This window comes from Piliocolobus tephrosceles, chromosome 12 (genome assembly GCF_002776525.5).
Source record: "Piliocolobus tephrosceles isolate RC106 chromosome 12, ASM277652v3, whole genome shotgun sequence".
Lineage (NCBI taxonomy): Eukaryota > Metazoa > Chordata > Mammalia > Primates > Cercopithecidae > Piliocolobus > Piliocolobus tephrosceles.
The window spans coordinates 2,026,310-2,047,577 of record NC_045445.1 but is presented as its reverse complement, the minus strand read 5'-3'; the positions used below and the strand labels follow the sequence as shown (position 1 = coordinate 2,047,577).

General features: G+C 44.9%; 1 protein-coding gene across 4 annotated transcripts in view; it reads left to right on the top strand.

The window, feature by feature from the left end:
* NSDHL (NAD(P) dependent steroid dehydrogenase-like) overlaps positions 1 to 21,268 on the top strand; it is a 32,826-nt gene that overhangs the window by 5,711 nt on the left and 5,847 nt on the right. For all 4 annotated transcript variants that reach the window (XM_026451408.2, XM_026451409.2, XM_026451410.2 and 1 more), the window contains 2 exons: positions 9,934 to 10,084; positions 14,263 to 14,421. In XM_026451408.2, the coding sequence (XP_026307193.1) occupies positions 9,977 to 10,084; positions 14,263 to 14,421 (267 nt within the window). In that variant the 5' untranslated portion in view covers positions 9,934 to 9,976. The remainder of the gene's footprint in view (positions 1 to 9,933; positions 10,085 to 14,262; positions 14,422 to 21,268) is intronic.

Here is a 21,268-nt window from a genome sequence, read left to right as displayed (position 1 = left end):
GGCCTCTATTCTGTTCCATTGGTCTATATATCTGTTTTGGTACCAGTACCAAGCTGTTTTGGTTACTGTAGCCTTTTAGTATAGTTTGAAGTCAAGTAGCATGATGCCTCCAGCTTTGTTCTTTTTGCATAGGATTATCTTGGCTATGTGGGCTCTTTTTTGGTTCCATATGAACTTTAAAGTAGTTTTTTCCAATTCTGTGAGGAAAGTCATTGGCAGCTTGATGGCAATGGCATTGAATCTATAAATTACCTTGAGCAGTATGGCCATTTTCACGATATTGATTCTTCCTATTCATGAGCATGGAATGTTCTTCCATTTGTTTGTGTCCTCTTTTATTTCGTTGAGCAGTGGTTTGTAGTTCTCCTTGAAGAGGTCCTTCACATCCCTTGTAAGTTGGATTCCTAGGTATTTTATTCCCTTTGTAGCAGTTGTGAATGGGAGTTCACTCATAATTTGGTCTCTGTTTGTCTGTTATTGGTGCATAAGAATGCTTGTGATTTTTGCTCATTGATTTTGTATCCTGAGACTTTGCTGAGGTTGCTGAAGGAGATTTTGGGCTGAAACAAAGGGGTTTTCTAAATATACAATCATGTCATCTGCAAACAGTGACAATTTGACTTCCTCTTTTCTTAATTGAATACCCTTTATTTCTTTCTCTTGCCTGATTGCCCTGGCCAGAACTTCCAACACTATGTTGAATAGGAGTGGTGAGAGAGGGCATCCTTGTCTTGTGCCAGTTTTCAAAGGGAATACGTCCAGTTTTTGCCTGTTTAGTATGATATTGGCTGTGGGTTTGTCATAAATAGTTCTTATTATTTTGAGATATGTTCCATCAATACCTAGTGTATTGAGAGTTTTTAGCATGAAGGGCTGTTGAATTTTGTCAAAGGCCTTTTCTGCATCTATTGAGATAATCATGTGGTTTTTGTTGTTGGTTCTGTTTATGTGATGGATTACGTTTATTGATTTGTGTATGTTGAACCAGCCTTGCATCCCAGGGATGAAGCTGACTTGATCATGGTGGATAAGCTTTTTGATGTGCTACTGGATTGGGTTTACCAGTATTTTATTGAGATTTTCTTTTCTTTTCTTTTTTTTTTTTTTTTTTTGAGATAGAGTCTCGCTCTGTTGCCCAGGCTGGAGTGCAGTGGCGTGATCTCGGCTCACTGCAACCTCCGCCTTCCAGGTTCACACCATTCTCCTGCCTCAGCCTCTCGAGTAGCTGGGACTACAGGTGCCCGCCACCCCGGCTCATTGTTTGTATTTTTTAGTAGAGAGGGGGTTTCACCGTGTTAGCCAGAATGGTCTCCATCTCCTGACCTCGTGATCTGCCCGTCTAGGACTCCCAGAGTGCTCGGATTACAGGCGTGAGCCACTGCGCCCGGCCTTTATTGAGGATTTTCGCATTAGTGTTCATCAGGGATATTGGTCTAAAAATCTCTTTTTTTGTTGTGTCTCTGCCAGGCTTTGGTATCAGAATGATGCTGGCCTCATAAAATGAGTTAGGGAGGATTCCCTCTTTTTCTATTGATTGGAATAGTTTCAGAAGGAATAGTACCAGCTCCTCTTTGTACCTCTGGTAGAATTCGGCTGTGAATCCGTCTGGTCCTGGACTTTTTTTGGTTGGTAGGCTATTAATTATTGCCTCAATTTCAGAGTCTGTTAATGGTCTATTCAGAGATTCAACTTCTTCCTGGTTTAGTCTTGGGAGGATGTATGTGTCCAGGAATTTATCCATTTCTTCTAGATTTTCTAGTTTATTTGCATAGAGGTATTTATAGTATTCTCTGATGGTAGTTTGTATTTCTGTGGGATCGGTGATACCCCCCTTTATCATTTTATATTGCATCTATTTGATTCTTCTCTCTTTTCTTCTTTATTAGTCTTGCTAGCGGTCTATCAATTTTGTTGATCTTTTCAAAAGACCAGCTCCTGGATTCATTGATTTTTTGAAGGGTTTTTTGTGTCTCTATCTCCTTCAGTTCTGCTCTGATATTAGTTATTTCTTACCTTCTGCTAGCTTTTGAATTTGTTTGCTTTTGCTTCTCTAGTTCTTTTAATTGTGATGTTAGGGTGTCAATTTTAGATCTTTCCTACTTTCTCTTGTGGGCATTTAGTGCTATAAATTTCCCTCTACACACTGTTTTAAATGTGTCCCAGAGATTCTGGTACGTTATGTCTTTGTTCTCATTGGTTTCAAAGAACATCTTTATTTCTGCCTTCATTTCAATATTTACCCAGTAGTCATTCAGGAGCAGGTTGTTCAGTTCCCATGTAGTTGTGCGGTTTTGAGTGAATTTCTTAATTCTGAGTTCTAATTTGATTGCACTGTGGTCTGAAAGTCAGTTTGTTGCGATTTCTGTTCTTTTACATTTGCTGAGGAGTGCTTTACTTCCAACTATGTGGTCAATTTTGGAATAAGTGCGATGTGGTGCTGAGAGGAATGTACTGTTGATTTGGGGTGGAGAGTTCTGTAGATGTCTATTAGGTCCACTTGGTGCAGAGTTGAGTTCAAGTCCTGGATATCCTTGTTAACCTTCTGTCTCATTGATCTGTCTAATGTTGACAGTGGGGTGTTAAAGTCTCCCATTATTATTGTGTGGGAGTCTAAGTCTCTTTGTAGGTCTCTAAGGACTTGCTTTAAGGATCTGGGTGCTCCTGTATTGGGTGCATATATATTTAGGATAGTTAGCTCTTCTTGTTGAATTGATCCCTTTACCATTATGTAATGGCCTTCTTTGTCTCTTTTGATCTTTCTTGGTTTAAAGTCTGTTTTATCAGAGACTAGAATTGCAACCCCTGCTTTTTTTTTGCTTTCCATTTGCTTGGTAGGTCTTCCTCCATCCCTTTATTTTGAGCCTATGTGTGTCTCTGCACGTGATATGGGTCTCCTGAATATGGCACATTGATGGGTCATGACTCTTTATCCAATTTGCCAGTCTGTGTCTTTTAATTGGGGCATTTAGCCCATTTACATTTAAGGTTAATATTGTTATGTGTGAATTTGATTCTGTCATTATGATATTAGCTGTTTATTTTGCCAGTTAATTGATGAAGTTTCTTCCTAGCATCGATGGTCTTTACAATTTGGCATGGTTTTGCAGTGGCTGGTACCGGTTGTTCCTTTCCATGTTTAGTGCTTCCTTCAGGAGCTCTTATAAGGCAGGCCTGGTGGTGACAAAATCTCTCAGCATTTGCTTGTCTGTAGAGGATTTTATTTCTCCTTCACTTATGAAGCTTAGTTTGGCTGGATATGAAATTCTGGGTTGAAAATTACTTTCTTTAAGAATGTTGAATATTGGCTCCCACTCTCTTCTGGCTTGTAAGGTTTCTGCCAAGAGATCCACTGTTAGTCTGATGGGCTTCCTTTGGGGGTAACCCGACCTTTCTCTCTGGCTGCCCTTAACATTTTTTCCTTCATTTCAACCTTGGTGAATCTGACAATTATGTGTCTTGGGGTCGCTCTTCTCAAAGAATATCTTTGTGGTGTTCTCTGTATTTCCTGAATTTGAGTGTTGGCCTACCTTGCTAGGTTGGAGATGTTCTCCTGGCTAATATCCTGAAGAGTGTTTTCCAACTTGGTTCCTTTCTCCCCGTCACTTTCAGATACTCCAGTCAAACGTAGATTTAGTCTTTTCACATAGTCCCATATTATTCGGAGGATTTGTTCATTTCTTTTTTACTCTTTTTTCTCTAACCTTGTCTTCTCGCTTTATTTCGTTAATTTGATCTTCAATCACTGATATCCTTTCTTCCACTTAATCAAATCGGCTATTGAAGCTTGTGCATGCATCACATAGTTCTCATGCCGTGGTTTTCAGCTCCATCAGGTCATTTAAGGTCTTCTCTACACTGTTTATTCTAGTTAGCCATTCATCTAACCTTTTTTCAAAGTTTTTAGCTTCCTTGTGTTGGATTAGAACATGCTCCTTTAGCTCGAAAAAGTTTGTTATTACAGACCTTTTGAAGCCTACTTCTGTCAACTCGTCAAAGTCATTCTCCGTCCAGCTTTGTTCTGTTGCTGGCGAGGAGCTGCGATCCTTTGGAGGAGAAGAGGCGCTCTGGTTTTTAGAATTTTCAGCTTTTCTGCTCTGGTTTCTCCCCATCTTTGTGGTTTTATCTACCTTTGGTCTTTGATGTTGGTGACCTACAGATGGGGTTTTGGTGTGGATGCCCTTTTTGTTGATGTTGATGCTATTCCTTTCTGTTTGTTAGTTTTCCTTCTAACAGTCAGGTCCCTCAGCTTCAGGTCTGTTGGAGTTTGCTGGAGGTCCACTCCAGACCCTGTTTGCCTGGGTATCACCAGCAGAGGCTGCACAACAGCAAATATTGCTGCCTGATCCTTCCTCTGGAAGCTTCGTCCCAGAGGGGCACCCGCCTATATAAGGTGTCTGTCGGCCCCTACTGGGAGGTGTCTCCAATTACCCCCCTGACACTTGAGGACGCAGTCTGTCCTTTCTCAGAGCTCAAACGCCGTGCTGGGAGAACCACTGCTCTCTTAAGAGCTGTCAGACAGGGACGTTTAAGTCTGCAGAAGTTTCTGCTGCCTTTTGTTCAGCCATGCCCTGCCCACACAGGTGGAGTCTATAGAAGCAGCAGGCCTTGCTGAGCTATGGTGGGGTCTGCCCAGTTCGAGCTTCCCGGCCACTTTGTTTACCTACTCACGCCTCGGTAATGGTGGATGTCCCTCCCCCTGCCAGGCTGCAGCCTCGCAGGTGGATCTCAGGCTGCTGCACTAGCAGTGAGCAAGACTCAGTGGGCTTGGGACCCACTGAGCCAGGCACAGGAGAGAATCTCCTGGTCTGCCAGTTGCTAAGACTGTGGGGAAAATGCAGTATTTGAGTGGGAGTGTCCCATTTTTCCAGGTGTAGTCTGTCACGGCTTCCCTTGGCTAGGGAAGGGAAATCCCCCGACCCCTTGCACTTCCTGGGTAAGGCAACACCACGCCCTGCTTTGGCTCACTCTCCATGGGCTATACTCACTGTCCCACCAGTCCCAGTGAGATGAACCATGTACCTCAGTTGGAAATGCAGAAATCACCCATCTTCTGTGTCGTTCACGCTGGGAGCTGCAGACCAGAGCTGTTCCTATTTGGCCCTCTTGGAAGAGACCGAGGTCACATCTCTGTAGAGGTTTCAGTTTAGCCTTTATTTTGCTGGGGCAACTCAGCTCAACTTTGTCCTTCCATGGGCCTGTGGTGTGGAGCAAGGTGGTTGGATTTCACCAGTACAACATGTCTCTGTTTTCCTAGATTATTTTTAGCTTAAGATTTTGTCCCAGTGTACATCGTGGGTGCACGTACTAGTTTTTAATGGATTCAAATAACTAACATTTTAAAGGAAAAGACTCGAGGCTTCTGATGTGTGAACAATCCACCAGCCCCTAAAACATTGCTCTTTGGAGTCTTGTTTTCAATAGTTCAGAGCTATTCTTCTGTGTGTCTGTGTGGTAAAGTAGATATAACAGAAAATGTACCATCTTCACCATATTTAGGTGAACAATTGAGTGGCATTACATGCATTCCCATTGTTGAGCGACCATCAACCCATCCGCCTTCAGAACTCTTCCTCCTACAGCGCTGAGAGTCTGTTCCCATCAGCAGTCACTCCCCATTCACAGAGCACTTGTCCTTTTGTGCCTAGCTTATTTCACTGACCATAATATCCTCGAGGTTCACGCATGTTGTTGCATGTCTCAGAACTTCATTCCTTTTTATGGCTGAAAAATATGCCCATGCATGGCTAGACCACATTTTGTTTATCTGTTCATCTGTCAGTGGACACATTGCTGCTTCTACCTTTTGGCTGTAGTGATTAATGCTGCTGTGAACATGGATGTACAAATTTCTGTTCAAGTCCCTGCTTTCAATTTTGGGGGTATATGCCCAGACATGAAATTGCTGGATCCTATAGTAATTCTCTGTTTAATTTTTTTGAGGAGCTGCCATACTATTTTCCAAGGCGCAGCATCATTTTACATGCCCATGAACAATATATGAGGGTTCCAGGTTCTCCACATCCTCACTGACACTTGTTATTTTCTCTTTTCTGGCTTTTGATAATAGCCATCCTAATAATGGGTGTGAGGTGACACCTCACTATGGTTTTGATTTGAATTGTCCTAATGATTAGTGATATTGAGCATCGTTTTTTTTTTTTGTTTTTTTTTTTTTTTGAGACAGTCTTGCTCTGTCACCCAGGCTGGAGTGCAGTGGTGGTACCATCTTGGCTCACTGCAACCTCCAACTCCCAGGTTCAAGTGATTCTCCTGCCTCAGCCTTCTGAGTAGTTGGGATTACAGGCATGTGCCACCACGCCCAGCTAATTTTTATATTTTTAGTACAGATGGGGTTTTACCATGTTGGCCAGGCTGGTCTCGAACTCCTGACCTCAAGTGTTCCACCTGCCTCAGCCTCCCAAAGTGCTGGGATTACAGGCGTGATCCACCACACCCAGCCTGTTGAACATCTTTTCATGTGCTTTTTGGCCATCTTTAAAGTAGATCTTCTTTGGAGAAATGTCTATTCAGTCAGAGCTATTCTCAATGTACATTGTAACCTGAGCATATATCACATGGTGAATTTAGGTGAGTAGGCAGCAGGCGGGGGTTGCCTATGGGATCTGACTCATTTGTGAGGCTAGCTCTGGGTACTCCAACCCATAGAGACAGCTAAGCTGTCACCAAAATTCTTATCTGACTCATAGTATTTACAAACTTTAAAATAATTGGTATATAATTTGAGACAAAGGAGATTTTGTTTTGACAAGAGGCTGGTTTGCAAAGAATTGTGTGATTATTGTTTCAGCAGTACAGCTCCGTTGGGGCGAGACGTGTTTCTTCTTTCACCTCCTACATCCTCCTCTAGCAAATGAGGAGAGGAATAGGCTCTAAGGCTTCTTGCTTTTGTTAGTCGTACAAGGGGACCTGTGGAATTGGCAGCTCTGCTGTTTGGATTTCGGGACTGCAAAGGATACTTGTATGGTTTGCTGGGTCTGCTGTAACAGATGACCACAAACTGTGTGACTTAGAACAACAGAAATGTGTCTCTTACAGTTCTGGAGGCCACAAGTCCAAAATCAAGGTGTTGACAAGGTCGTGTTCCCTCCAAAGGATCAATGGGAGACTCGTTCTTCATTTTTTCCAGCTTCTGGTGGCTCCAGGTGTTCCTTGGCCAGTAGCCACATCACTCTAACCTCTGCCTGCATCTTCACATGGCCTCCTCCTCTTCTCCCTGCCTTTCCCCTCTGTACGTCTCTTGTAAGAACACTTGTCATTGGATTTAGGGCCCACCAGGCCTCCAAGGACCTCTATTGACCCATTCTTTTCCTATTTTTCATGCAAAACTTAAGGCTACAGGAGCAGTTAAACTTACTCTTTGCTTCGAGAAGAACTGAATGAAGTGTTTGGTGTTAGTCATCATGCTATTCATTGAATAAGGCCAAAGAGGAAATAATTCTTTCCACCCAAGTTTGCTTGTGAGTCCCAATCTGTCTTATTCTTTCTTTACACCCCTGCCCTATGCTGCCGCTGTACACATACTTTACAAAACAAGTCCTTGGTTGTTGATTTGTTAGCCAGCATCTAGTTGTTGCAACAACCCCAGGAGTTAGCCTTTAGGCAGGACCTGGGAGCCGTTTCCAGGGCAGACAGGACAGCCCCTGCCTGCCCAAACTTACACTGCATGGCAGCAGATTAGATAGGGGAGGACTAAAGTGGTGGAGAGAGTCCAAAGGCAGCCCAAGAAGGAGGCATGGGCAGGGAGACTCCTGCACAGGAAGCCATGTTACGATAATAATAAAATTAGCTGCCTTGAATGGTGCGTTGACAGGTATTTGACACAATCCTCATAATGACCTTAGGGGCCATTTACTTTACAGATGAGGAAAGGCAGACTCAGTTCTTTTAAATAACTCCCCCGAGGGCTACCTGCTGGTAAGGAATAGTAGCTGGGATTTGAACCCAGGCAGCAAGCCGACTCTGGGTTCATTCATTTATTGCCAGCTGCACTGAGGAGTGGCGTGATTTGTGATTTTCTCAGGCGTAGAGGGTGAGCAGAGGCTTACAAGAGCAGAACTCCACAGGGGTGGGCTTATTTAGCCTGGCTGGCCTAGTTAGCCTGTCATGTGCTGCTGTCATTGCCCCAGGCACATACCCCTCAGACCCTCTGCCAGCAGAGGTCAATAAGGCCTTGGTGGGGTCCAGGCCAAATGTGGGCAATCTCCTTGCCCCTGTAGATGCCAGGTGCCTTTTCATTTGCTCACATTTCCCTGAATATCTGGGGAATCTGGATAAGAAGCCAGCAGTGGACATTCGTGATTGTATCATCACAAAATAATAGTCATTTGCCCCACTGAAGCCCCTGCACCTTAGATGGGATATGCGTGTATGCAGTAGAGAGCAGTATGGGAGCTCTGGTGGGTGTGCCCACACACGGTAGTCTCATGACCCCCGGCCGACATGTGAGTGCCCACTTTGTGCTGGGCACTGTGCTTCATGCGCAAGTTGCAGCAGTGGGCAAGGCTTTAGTGTAAGGTGCCAAAATCCTCGTTCTCTAGCTGCTTTGGTCCAGATACACATTGAGTCCCAGTGAGTTGAATATCAGCCACATGTCTTTCGAATGAACAGTTGACAGGGCCCCTACCAACATGAAGGGGATCGTGGGATAAAGGGAGGGACAAGGCAGGCACAGAGCTACAGATTGACTTCAGTGCATTCTAAAAATGGCCATGACAAGTCAAGTTTTGAAATACAGTTTCTTGATAACTTTCGTTTTGAGTTCAGAAAAATGTTCCCCCAAAATGGCCCCTCCAGACATTGAGGGTCCTGCATCCATTTCAAGGCCATTTTGGCCTCTCCGTGCCCGTAAAATCAGTCCCCACTGGGACACATGATCATGCCCATTCATTAAAAGTGGCGAGGAGTGTAAAATTTGAGGTGTGGGGTTGGATTGCAGCAATCACAGCAGGTGGAACCCCAGTGCTGCCTGCCTGCCACCTCCTCACTGAAGTGTTCTGTGAATCTAGCTTTTCATGAGCAAAGTTAGACTCTTGTCTTGTTGTGGGTTCTGCCATCTCCAGATGTTAGGGGATCCATGACTAAGTAAATTGGCAACTACCAAGAAAACATAGACGCAAGACTAAACACATCGTAGTCAAGTGGCATCTTTGTGTTTGCAGTTCAGTATCATGGGTGACTAAGGAGAGGAGCACCTTAAGGGCTGTCACTAAAGCCATACTCTTCTGTTTGGTAACATTGTTGGACTTTGTTGCTACTGTCTCCCTGCTGTGAACTGCTGGGTGCCCACCATACTCTGACCACTTCCCAAGGGTTTCTGATGGCCCTAGATACCCTTAAGTTCCTCCATGCATCGTTGGGGTGGCTTGAACTTAGCCAAGCAGGAGAACTCCGTCTCCTATTGCACTCCACTCATCCCCTGTCCCAGTATCCCATATCCTGAGCTCCTAGACATGAGCCCTCGCGCCCATTTCATTGATGGGAAAACTGAGCTGCAGCAAAGGGAAGTGACTGGAGCAGATCCATGTAGTTCACGATAGGCCCAGACCAGGACTCCCTAGGTGTGGGCACTGCCACACCCTAATGAGCACCACAGGAGAAATTGAGGCTGACTGAAGCGTGGGAGAGCCGTGGAAAAAGCTACAATGCCAAAGACATTTTTTATGTTGTAACTGATAAGTGAACTGATTTCACTGGCCTCCTATGCTGCCTCTAATCGAACAGTATGGTGAGTCGTGGGCCCAGTCATGCCTACATCACAGAAACATTAGCCTGGTGTCTCATCGAACAGCTGTAGCTATGGTTCAGCTATTTGTAAAAACATTAACGGGGGGATGGCATCTGCCCAAAACACTAACAGCTAAAGGTGTTTTGACTTAAGCAACATTAATGTCTATCTCTAACTATGTCTTTAAGAAAAGAAAGGTTGATTACAAACAGGACCATATTTTGCTTCGAAATGGAACCAGCAGTTAGCGAGCCAATGAGAGACCAAGTCGCACGGACTCATTTGACAGAGGACACTCCCAAAGCGAGTTCTGACATAGAAAATGTTAACCAGAATCAGGTAAGGAGAAAGTTGACATGTACATACCAACAGGCTGATACTGTTTACCTGTGGGTGAAAAATTGTATTTGTACATGTATTAATCAATGTTGGGTATTTTTTAATATAAGATATATAGCTTTATTTAAGATGTATCAGTTACTTATTGCTGTGTAACAATATCAGAGCACAGTGGTTTAAAAGAACAACCATTTCTTTGCTCATGACTGTGGTTTGGGCTGAGGCCCCCTGGAGTATTCTTGCGTGGTCTCCTGTGGGCTCTTGCATGTAGTTGCAGTCACATGGGGACCCCTTGAAGCATATGTTCCCAGGCAGCCTTGCTCACACCTCTGGTAGTAACTGGTGCCTGTCAACTGGGCACCTTGGTTTTCCTTCATGTGGCCTCCAGTAGACCAGGCTGGACTTCCTAGTGGAATGGCAGCAGCTCTCCCGGGGGGCGACAGCAGTATTTCTTAGGCCTAAGATTTAGTGTCCCAAGTCTCAGAGAGGACTTGAAGGAAATGTTGAGCCTGGTCATTGTCAGGCTTCCTGGAGATTCTTCCCATAAGTCTGCAAAGGTTTGCTTTGATTGATTCTTAATCAGTGTTGCACTTCAAAAATGTGGCTGGGCACGGTGTCTCACACCTGTAATCCCAGCACTTTGGGAGGCCGAGACAGGTGGATCACCAGAGGTCAGGAATTTGAGACCAGCCAGGCCCACATGGTGAAACCCCGTCTCTACTAAAAATACAAAAAATTAGCCAGATATGGTTTCAGAGACCTGTAATCCCAGCTACTTAGGAGACTGAGACAGGAGAATCGCTTGAACCGGGAGGTGGAGGTTGCAGTGAGCCAAGATCACACCATTGCACTCCAGCCTGGGTGAGAGAGCGAGACTCTGTCTCAAAAAAAAAAAACAAAACAAAACCAAAAAAACAACATAATTACACCAAGACAAAATGTGTTTATATCAAACGTTAATAGGTTCAAGATCCCTAAGAGGTTATCATGGGCCATCAAATCACCCTGTTTTTGGTGTAGAACTCAGAGTCAAGCCTCCTCTGGGCCTCTGTGGTTGAAGCCACTTGCCATCTGCAGTTCCTCATTTATGTGGGTTTTACTGCTACTTGGCAGCCAGCAAACAAATGTGGATTCCAATGATTATAGCAAACTGCCATTTTCAGCTAGTTTCAAATTTTTGTGTCCTTCGAAATAACATTTTTTCCTCTCATTGGTGGACTGATTTTATAAGAAGTAAAAGTTGTAAATTTAAACTACTAAAATAAAAAGAACACATTTGTCTTAACTTACGTATACATTCTGCATAAGACCTCTCTGAGAAAACGGTCCCACTGCTGACAACAAAGCAAAACAAGAAGGGTTGGAAAAACCCAATGCCCTAGACTGTTCTGTTATCTCAAGATTCTATTGCAATTAGATTAGTTTGCCTAAATGGTTTTGTTTCTTTTTTTTCTTTTTCTTTTTTTTTTTTTTTTGAGATGGAGTCTGGCTCTGTTGCCCAGGCTGGAGTGCAGTAGCGTGATCTCAGCTCACTGCAACCTCCGCCTCCTGGGTTCAAGCAATTCTCCCTCCTCAGCCTCCTGAGTATCTGGGACTATAGGCGCCTACCACCACACCTGGCTAATTTTTTGTATTTTCAGTAGAGACGGGGTTTCACCATGTTGGCCAGGCTGGTCTTGAACCCCTGACCTCAGGTGATCCACCCACCTCCGCCTCCCAAAGTATTGGGATTACAGGCATGAGCCACTGTGCTCAGCCCCTATTCTTAACACTGTCTCCAAGAGGTTGATCTTATAACTCACCTCAGTAACCCATTATGGAGTCTTGCTGTTTCCAGTCTTGAGTCTTACACTTATTTGTTAGTACATGTTCATTCTTGTCCACTGTGGCAGTGAGAAGTAAAAAGTGGTCATGAAAAGTTTCATGTGATCTCCTCTAATCACATAGCATTACAGGTGTGATTAAAGACATCAGCCCGGCCGGGCGCGGTGGCTCAAGCCTGTAATCCCAGTACTTTGGGAGGCCGAGACGGGCGGATCACGAGGTCAGGAGATCGAGACCATCCTGGCTAACACAGTGAAACCTCGTCTCTACTAAAACAATGCAAAAAACTAGCCGGGCGAGGTGGCGGGCGCCTGTAGTCCCAGCTACTCGGGAGGCTGAGGCAGGAGAATGGCGTAAACCCGGGAGGCGGAGCTTGCAGTGAGCTGAGATCCGGCCACTGCACTCCAGCCTGGGTGACAGAGCGAGACTCCGTCTCAAAAAAAAAAAACATCAGCCCATCACACATTTGACTTCCCTAGGGTAAAGGCCGGTTTGATTCCTATCACTACAAGGGTCTCCACAGAACAGCCATTAGCCCTCTCATCCCAAACATTGTTGATAAACATTTCAGTATCATAAAATAATCCACGTCACATTGTCCAAGAGTAGCATAGTGATTAGTCACAATGAAAATCGTGAAATGAAATCGCACTGGACATAACAGCAAGGTTATTTGTTTTTGAAAAGATTAGCAACCTTTTGAAACACCTGTAACTAGAGATGCCAAATGAAATAAACAAGGCAGTCTGAAATCCTTCAGGATGCTTCCAACTGTCTTTGGGCTCAGCCAGACTTTTAGTAAACTGCAGAAACCCAGGTTGGGAAACAGGCAGCTCAGAATTATTCTAAATAGCTACAGTTTGCCTGTACAGCTGACTTGCAAGGAGGGGAGAAGAAAGGGATTGTTAGAAAAGGGATTGATGTGAGTTTTGTATTTAATTTGCCTATGACTTGAGGAAATATACATCTCAGTCAAGGTGCAACTCATGTAACCTGGTATGATTGCATGCGTTTAGGAATAATCAGAATAAAACCTAGAAAAGAACAGGTTGGGAAGTTAGTTTTGGGTGGTAGAAGAATGGTGAGGCCGATTTTGTTAGTAGATTGCACATGGACAAATGGAGGTAAAGTACAGTGCCAGCTCCAGGTGGGCCTGGTGGAATCTGGTATGAGTGCCATTTCAGATGAGACACCCCAACTGGGAGAGAGGTGGATCTGGAGAGGATGTCTGGCCCTGGCATCCCTTGAGTCTCTGTCATAGCTCAATTGTGTTGATGTTTAAGGAATAAGTAAGGAGATTTGTTTGTTTTTTAAATCTAGAACATAATTTCTTTAAGATCTTTCATTTCCACAAACCCAAGTTGGATTTACTGTATATGAGCTAAGGAAATCGGAGGATGTCATCTTAAGGAGGCCCAGATACAGTTTTAGAAAGACCCTAGGGAGGAGGGATATCACAGGTCCTCCTTACAGACACCCGTGGCCAGCTTGTCTGGTGTGCAGCAGCCACAGTTTGGCATTGACATCCTGGAGTGAGGGTATTTAAGTGCCTGCATGTGCTACTCTGTCCTTTCATTATGACCAGTCACCAGAGTTGGAATTACCCAAGGAATCATGCATGTTGTGGAGGCTGAGACATAAACACCACGGCTCTCCCCATTTCTTCAACTTCCTTGCAGTTCGGAGGAGGGAAAGCAGAGCCCTGGGCTCATCCATCCTCACTGCAGCCCCACCAGGAGATCCCATCAAGGCGGTCTTAGATTTCTAGGCTGAGGCAAGAAGGGGTTGGGCAATGAGCCCAGAGCCACACAGCCCAGCCCTGTTGTGGCCAGAGAGGAAAAGGGACTGACTTTGTCCTGCGAGAATGGAGACTGCTTTCTTCTTTCTGATGTTTTCAGTGCAAGCTATCAGCTACCAAATGGCTGCCTTTTTGTTTTGTTTTGTTTTTGTCCTTAGAGAAGCACCCAGGGATCAGCTATCGGGAACAAGAAGGTATCACTGTTTTTTGGGGGGTTTTCTTTTTTCTTTGGTATTTTTTAGATTGTCCAGTTTTGGTCATAGGTGGTTTGATTTCCTTTCACTAAATACAAAGCATGGATCTTGTCATCAAACCCAACCAAAGTCAATCTCAGTGTCATTCGCTATCTCTCTTCCCTCCTTACTGATCCCAGGAGAGAAGGTTGCACTAGTGACGGAACACCAGGATGATATAAAGCTTCCTTGTTGGCTCAGGAAGAGTCCAAACAAACAAGTATATCTGCCATTGCAGTGGCTCAGGATATGTAAGTCTGGACTCTCTATAGCTTCCAGTTCTCACTACGCTGGTCTTCCCCACCTTTCCTCTCTTTCAACAGGCCAAGAAATGCACAGTGATCGGGGGCTCTGGATTCCTGGGGCAGCACATGGTGGAGCAGTTGCTGGCAAGAGGATATACTGTCAGTGTATTTGATATCCGGCAAGGGTTTGATAATCCCCAGGTGCAATTCTTTCTGGGTGACCTCTGCAGCCGGCAGGTAATGGACCATGCAGCCTTGCTGATTTCCCACAAGCCCACCAAGGGAAACCACGATACTTCCCTTGCTCAGAGGCCAGCCAATTTGTTTGAAAAACAGTTGTTTCATTGTGAACATTTTCAAAGTTATAGGAAAGTACACCACATTCTTACTACTTAGAATGAATAACCATCATCTCTGTCACAGCTACTCAGCTCTCTCCTGGTAGCACAAAAGCAGCTATGGTCAGCACTTAAGTGAACAAGTAGATGTGGCTGTGTGCCACTGAGACTTGACTTCAAAAGTCATCCATGGGCTGTATTGTTCCGACTGCAAAACAAGTGTGAGTGCTGGGCCACAGAGTCTTGATTCTTTTAATTGAGATATAATTATATAATTCATGTACCATAAATTTCACATTTTTAAAGTGTGCAATTCAGTGATTTTTTAGTACATCCACAAAGCTGTGCAACCGTCTCCCATGATCTAACTCCAGAATATTTTTATTACCCCAAAATGAAATCTTGTAGCCATTCCCTCTCTTACCCTCCCAACCCCTGGCAGCCACTCATCTGCTTCCCATCTCTATGGATTGGCCTCTTCTGGACATTTCATAGAAATGGAATCATGTAATATTTGTACTTTTGTGCATAACTTTTTTCACTTTGCATGATGTTTTCAAGCTTCATCCACGTTGTACAGGTATGAATATCTTGAATTTTATTGGATGGTGCCAAATGGTTCAAGAAAGCTGCTATGTCAATTTTACCTCCACATCCGCAGTGTGGCAGAAGCCCCATTGCTCCACATCTTTGCCAACACTGGGCATAACAGACTATTTGGTGTTGCCATTCTGAGAAGTATGAAGTGGTGCTTCACTGATGTTCAGAGTCACATGTCCTCCCTGACCAAGTAACCAGCCACTCTGCCACTGGGTGATCGGCTTTCAGGCTTCCTCCTGTGTGAAATGTTTGTCTGTGTCATTTGCCCCTTTGTCTTTGGGGTTCCCTTTTCTTCCCTGTTGATCTAGTTGGGATGCCAATCCTGTGCCCATTGCACTTATTATGGATGGCTTCCCTCAGCCTGTCACTGGGCCCTTATTCTTGGATTTGGTGTCATTCGCCATATGGTTTTTGTTGATGAAATATTAAGGCCATTGCTTCCGCAGCAAAGTTCTGGTTGTTTTCTCTCCCATGCTGCTCACACCTCCAGGCCTGGAGATGGGGTAGGTATCTTCCATGCTCATCATTGCTGCCTCCGAACCATTCTCCCTCATGCTGCTCTAAGCCTTTTCAGCTTTGAAGAGGATACCCTCAGATGATACAAACCCCGACACCCTTCTTTCCTTATGGCGGCCACCCACAGCCACCTGCTCCCCTTCCCGTGACTCCACTTCATTTCTCAGTGATTTCAGTTCCTTTTTGGCATTATTATTGGTGAATTCAGTGTTCGTGTAGATGATCCTACCAGTGCCCTCGCCTCTCTCATCCTTGGCCTCCTCTCACCCAGTGATGTTGCCCTCCACTCCCCTGTCATCACCAGTAAGCATGTCCTCTCCTTCATCTCAGTTGCAGGCATTCTACTCTGTCGTTCTACCCCAGCTCCTCTCTGTTCAGCTCATGCCCTCTATTGCCTCAGCTGTCCCAATTCCTTAACCACACCCAGACATCCAGCCGTGCCCACTATGGCTCAGCCTATTTGTGCCTCACTGCCTTTAGTTCCCTGGTCCACTTGTTCACTTGCATAGTCTTCACCCTCTTCCCCTTTCTCTTTTGGCTGTATGTATCCATAAAGTTTCTCCAGAGAAACAGCCAGCAGGGGGATGTGTGGAGAAGGGCAGCGAGAGAGACGGGTGGGTGAGGGAGAAAGCGAGATTGAGATTTAATTCACGGAATTGGTTTACATGATTGTGGGGGCTGACTGGGCAAGTCTGAAATTTGTAGGGCAGACCCGAAACTCAGGCAGGAATTGACGCTGTGGTCCCACACTAGAGTTTCTTCTTACAGAAACCTCAGTTTCACTTTTAAGGTCTTTGAACTGAGTATATACTGCCTGTCCAGAGTATCAAGGGTAATCTCCTTAACTAAAGTCAGCTGGTTGTAGATGTCAACCACAGCTACAAAATACCTCTATAGAAGCACCTACACTCGTGTTTAATGGAGTCACCAGGGACTAGAGCCTGGCCCAGGTGGCAAATCAATGTGGCCCCCACAGTGTACTTCACATTGTAACCCCCATCCTGGTTAAATCTTGCCTTGTGCATGGCCATGGGCCTCAAGCAGACCCTTGGTACCACCGAGCACCACCATCTCCACAAACCTGCCCACGTCCATGTCTCCACTCAGCCTCCCCTGCTGTTCCCGAGGATGCCTCATCCCCAGCAAAGCACCCATCCTGGTGCCAGCCGGAAGCCACCTCCTCTTCCCTACCCAGTCACTGCCTCCAGGGACCTTGAGGCAGCCGTATCCAGTAGTTGAATCTCAGACCTCCTCTGACTTGACCCTTTAGCAGCATCTGATGCTTTCTTTGCTTGCCTTCTAAGACGCCACCTCACTCATTTCTCCTGCCTCAGTGATTGTCTGCTGATCACTGTCATTTCTAAACTTTGCAGGCTCCAGGACTTACTCTCTTTTCCAAGTTTAGACAGTGTCCCAGTGACTCCATCCCATCTCAGGGATTAATCACTGTCTAGAAGCTGAGGGGCTCCCTGCTTGTTATCTCCAACCCCGAGCTCTCTCAGGCGTGTGTTTATGTGTTTATGTATATGTGTGTGTATATATGTGTATATATGTATGTGTATATGTGTGTGTGTTTGTGTGTGTGTGTGTGTATATATATATATATATATATATCTAGCTGCCTGCTGGACATCCCTACTTGGATACCTCATGGACACTTCAAGCTTGCTACATTTAAAATTAAGCTCCTGGTTCCCTGATGCAAGCCTCTCCCCGACCACAGCAAAACTACTTCTGCTAAGTCTTCTCTATCTCCATAAATGGCCTACTCTGCTTTTCCAGTTCCATCAACCAAAAAGCTTAGATTCATCCCTGCCTGATTCCTTTCTCTCTCATGCCCTTCATCCCATCCATCAGGAAATCTTGTTGACTCCACTCAGCATAGATCCCCAATCCAGCAACTTCTCAGCCCTTCCGTTGCTGCCACCCTGGTGCAAGCCACCATCACTCTCTCACCTAGATGTTAGAGGGACTCTTAATGGATAAATCAGATCACACCACCCTCTGTACAAAAGCCTCCAGTGGCGTCCAGTCCTGTGTCCAGCAAACAAAGGCCTCTGTAATCACCCATGAGGCCCTGCACCGCACGTCCCTACTACCTGTCCGGCCCACTTCCTCCCACACCCGCCTCATGGCTCTGCCCCAGGCACACTGGCCACCAGCCAAGTTTCGGCCTCAGGACCTTTGCACTTGGTGTCCTTTCTGTCAGGAATGCGCTTCCTGAACCACAGAACTTGCTCCCTAACTTCCTGTAAATCTCCAACCACCCTGTGCTAAGGAACAAGCCCCCACTGGTCTCCCTTACTGTGCTCTAGTTTCTGCATAACACCTGCCAGTGCGGACATCCTCTAGATTTACTTGTTTATTGACTTATTTGTCCTGATTAAAACGTGATTGACCATGAGCAGATACAGAGCAGAGGAGATCTCCGAAATGTGTCCTCTCTACCATAGAATGTAAGCTCCACGAAAGCAGGAATTTTGTTTTTTGATCACTGCTTTGTCCCCCCAAAGGAGATGAGAATCCTTAGCAAGCTTTAACTTCTCTCCAAAAAGGCCCCCCAGCTGCCATGCTGTTGTTGCTAGCGTATTATTTCCAGCTTTCCTTGCGTACACATTTCAAGGGAGACCCTCCAGCATGCCATGTTGTTCTCCAGCTACACTCAGCTGCTCAGCTGCCAGCATGGAGAAGGGGCAAGTTGCATTTAGCCAGGGTTGGAGCTTGCTAGACAAATTTAATAAAGGGAGAGGGGAACGAGGCAAAGGTGGTACAGGTGGAGCACGAAATCTAAGCTAAGTCCAAGGTGGATGTGATGTGGGTGAAAGACATGGGAGGAAAGGACTTACTTTATTTTATTTTTATTTTTTTAGACGGAGTCTTGCTCTGTTACCCAGACTGCGGCACAATCTAAACTCACTGTAACCTCCGCCTCCCAGGTTCAAGCGATTCTCCTGCCTCAGCCTCCTTAATAGCTGAGATTACAGGTGCCCAACACCACGCCCAGCTAATTTTTGTATTTTTAGTAAAGACAGGGTTTCTCCATGTTGGCCAGGCTGGTCTTGAACTCCTGATATCAGGTGATCCACCCACCTTGGCCTCCCAAAGTGCTGGGATTACAGGCATGAGCCACTGCGCCTGGCCGGGAAGGACTTTTAAAATGTACTTTCACCTGGGTGTGGTGGTATGCACTTGTAGTCCCCCAGCTATTTGGAAGGCCAAAGTGGGAGGATCACTTGTGGCCAGGAGTTCGAGACTAGCTTGGACAACATAACAAGACCCCCATTTCTTTTTTTAAAAAAATGTGTTTTTATAGTCAGTGGAGAGAGACAGATGTACATACATATAGATGAAGTTTATGTGTATATAGTTATATAGTTTTATATACACAGTATGTATTACATAACACTTTTGGTTTTTTTTTGAGATGGAGTCTCGCTCTGTCGCCCAGGCTAGAGTGCAGTGGCTCAATCTTGCCTCACTGCAAACTCGGCCTCCTGGGTTCAAGAAATTCTGCCTCAGCCTCCCGAGTAGCTGGGATTACAGGCCCCCGCCACCACCCACGGCTAATTTTTATATTCTTAGTAGAGACAGGGTTTCACCATGTTGGCCAGGCTGGTCTTGAACTTCTCTTATCAGGTGATCTGCCCGCCTTGGCCTCCCAAAGTGCTGGGATTACAGGCGTGAGCCACCGTTGCCACCACGCCCGGCTCGTAACACTTTTTAAAGTCACCCTGGTCTTGTGCATCTTCTGTGGCTGACAGGAAGTCTACTCTCAAGCTGGTCGTTGTTCCTTTGTAGGTTGTCTGGCTTTCCCTCTCATGGCTTTTAGGATTTTATTTTTTATCATTTATAGTCTATAGAGAATATATCAGGGCTTGAGTTTTAGTTTTGAGTTTAAATCTTACTCAACACCTGATAGGCCTTTGCAATCTGAAGATGAATGTCTTTCCTCATTTCTAGAAAATTCTTCAAAGATGAACTCTACCCCTCTTCTCTCTTTTCTCTCTTTCTGGAAGCCGCGCTGGACATATGGTAGTCTTTCATTGTATTATCTGTCTCTTATCCTCCCTTTCTTGCATTCCTTCTCTTTCTCTTTTTGTATTATTTCATAGGAGATTTCCTCCTCTCCTCATCTGCTCATGGCCAATCATGTTTTACCTGTATTCCCCCTCAGATTATGTTGAAGTCAATCCTAGACATCATATCATTTTATCTGTAAATATTTCAGTATTTGTCCCTAAAAGATAAGGAGTATTTTTTAAAACATTGACAGTAGTTCCTTAGTATCTAGCCAGTGTTCAGATATCCCTGAATGTCTTATAACTGTTTTTATATTATTGTTTTTCCAAATAACGAGCCAAGCAAGGTCAATACTTTGGATTTGATTGAAATATATAGCTCTCTTTTAATTTACAATTCCCTTCATCTTTTTGAACTTCAGTCTATTTATTGAATAACTGATATTTAGTAGAAACCATGTTTATGGTGCTGTAGTATTTCCCACAGTCTGGGTTTTGCTGATTACATCCCCATTGCATTTAACATGCCCTTCTGTCCTCCAGTATTTTCTGTATACTGGTAGATCTGGGATGGCGCTGTCCATTAAGGCAGCCATTAGCCACATGCAACTATTGGGCACTTAAAATGTGGCGAGTCAGCATTGAGGGACACTGTAAGTGTAAAGTCCGCACCAGATTTCAAAACCCACGTACAGAAAAAAGGAATGTAACTATCTCATTAAAGTTAATTTCACTTTTTTCTTTTTACTTACTACAAACTTTAAGTCACTGTGACTTTTATTATGTTTCTACTGGGCTAAAGATTTGATCGGACCCTGGTTCAGTTTTTCCCTCTGGGGTATTATTACTTCTGATACTCCAATAGTAACAAGCATGCCTGGTGCTCAGATTTGGGTTCTGTACACCATTTCCCATAGAGGGAACTCGAGCTTCTTGGGGAAAGTGCTCATTCTGGGACCCACAAAATGAGTCCGGGACATGTGCTTAGCACAGAATGAATGAGGACATGTCGAGAAGATACAAGTGCCAACTTGAAGGGCTTCCACTGGCCAAATTTGGGACATTTTGAGCATTTTGAGCCTCGCAAAACATAACAGTAGTGGATGACAATGCATTTTGATTTCAAAAAGAATCCATGGGCCAGGTGCAGGGCTCACGCCTGCAATCCCAGCACTTTGGGAGGCCGAGGCGGGCGGATCACCTGAGGTCAGAAGTTCGAGACCAGTCTGGCCAACACGGTGAAACCCCATCTCTACTAAAATACAAAAAAATTAGCCAGGCGTGGTGGCGTACGCCCATGATCCCACCTACTTGTGAGACTGAGGCAGGAGAATTGCTTGAGCCTGGGAGGCGGAGGTTGCAGTGAGCCGAGGTCGTGCCAGTGCACTCCAGTCTTGCCAACAGAGCAAGACAATGTCTCAAAAAAATGAAATAAAAAAGAATCCATGGGTCCATAGAAATACTGAAAAGAACAATTGGGATCAGGGAGAAGGGGAAGCTCTACAGAGGAGTGCCAACTAATAACTATAAAGGCCATGAATTAAAAGGCTGGACGGCTACACTTAGAATGTCGCCATTTTTTTTCTTTTCTTTTTTTTTTTTTTTTTTTTT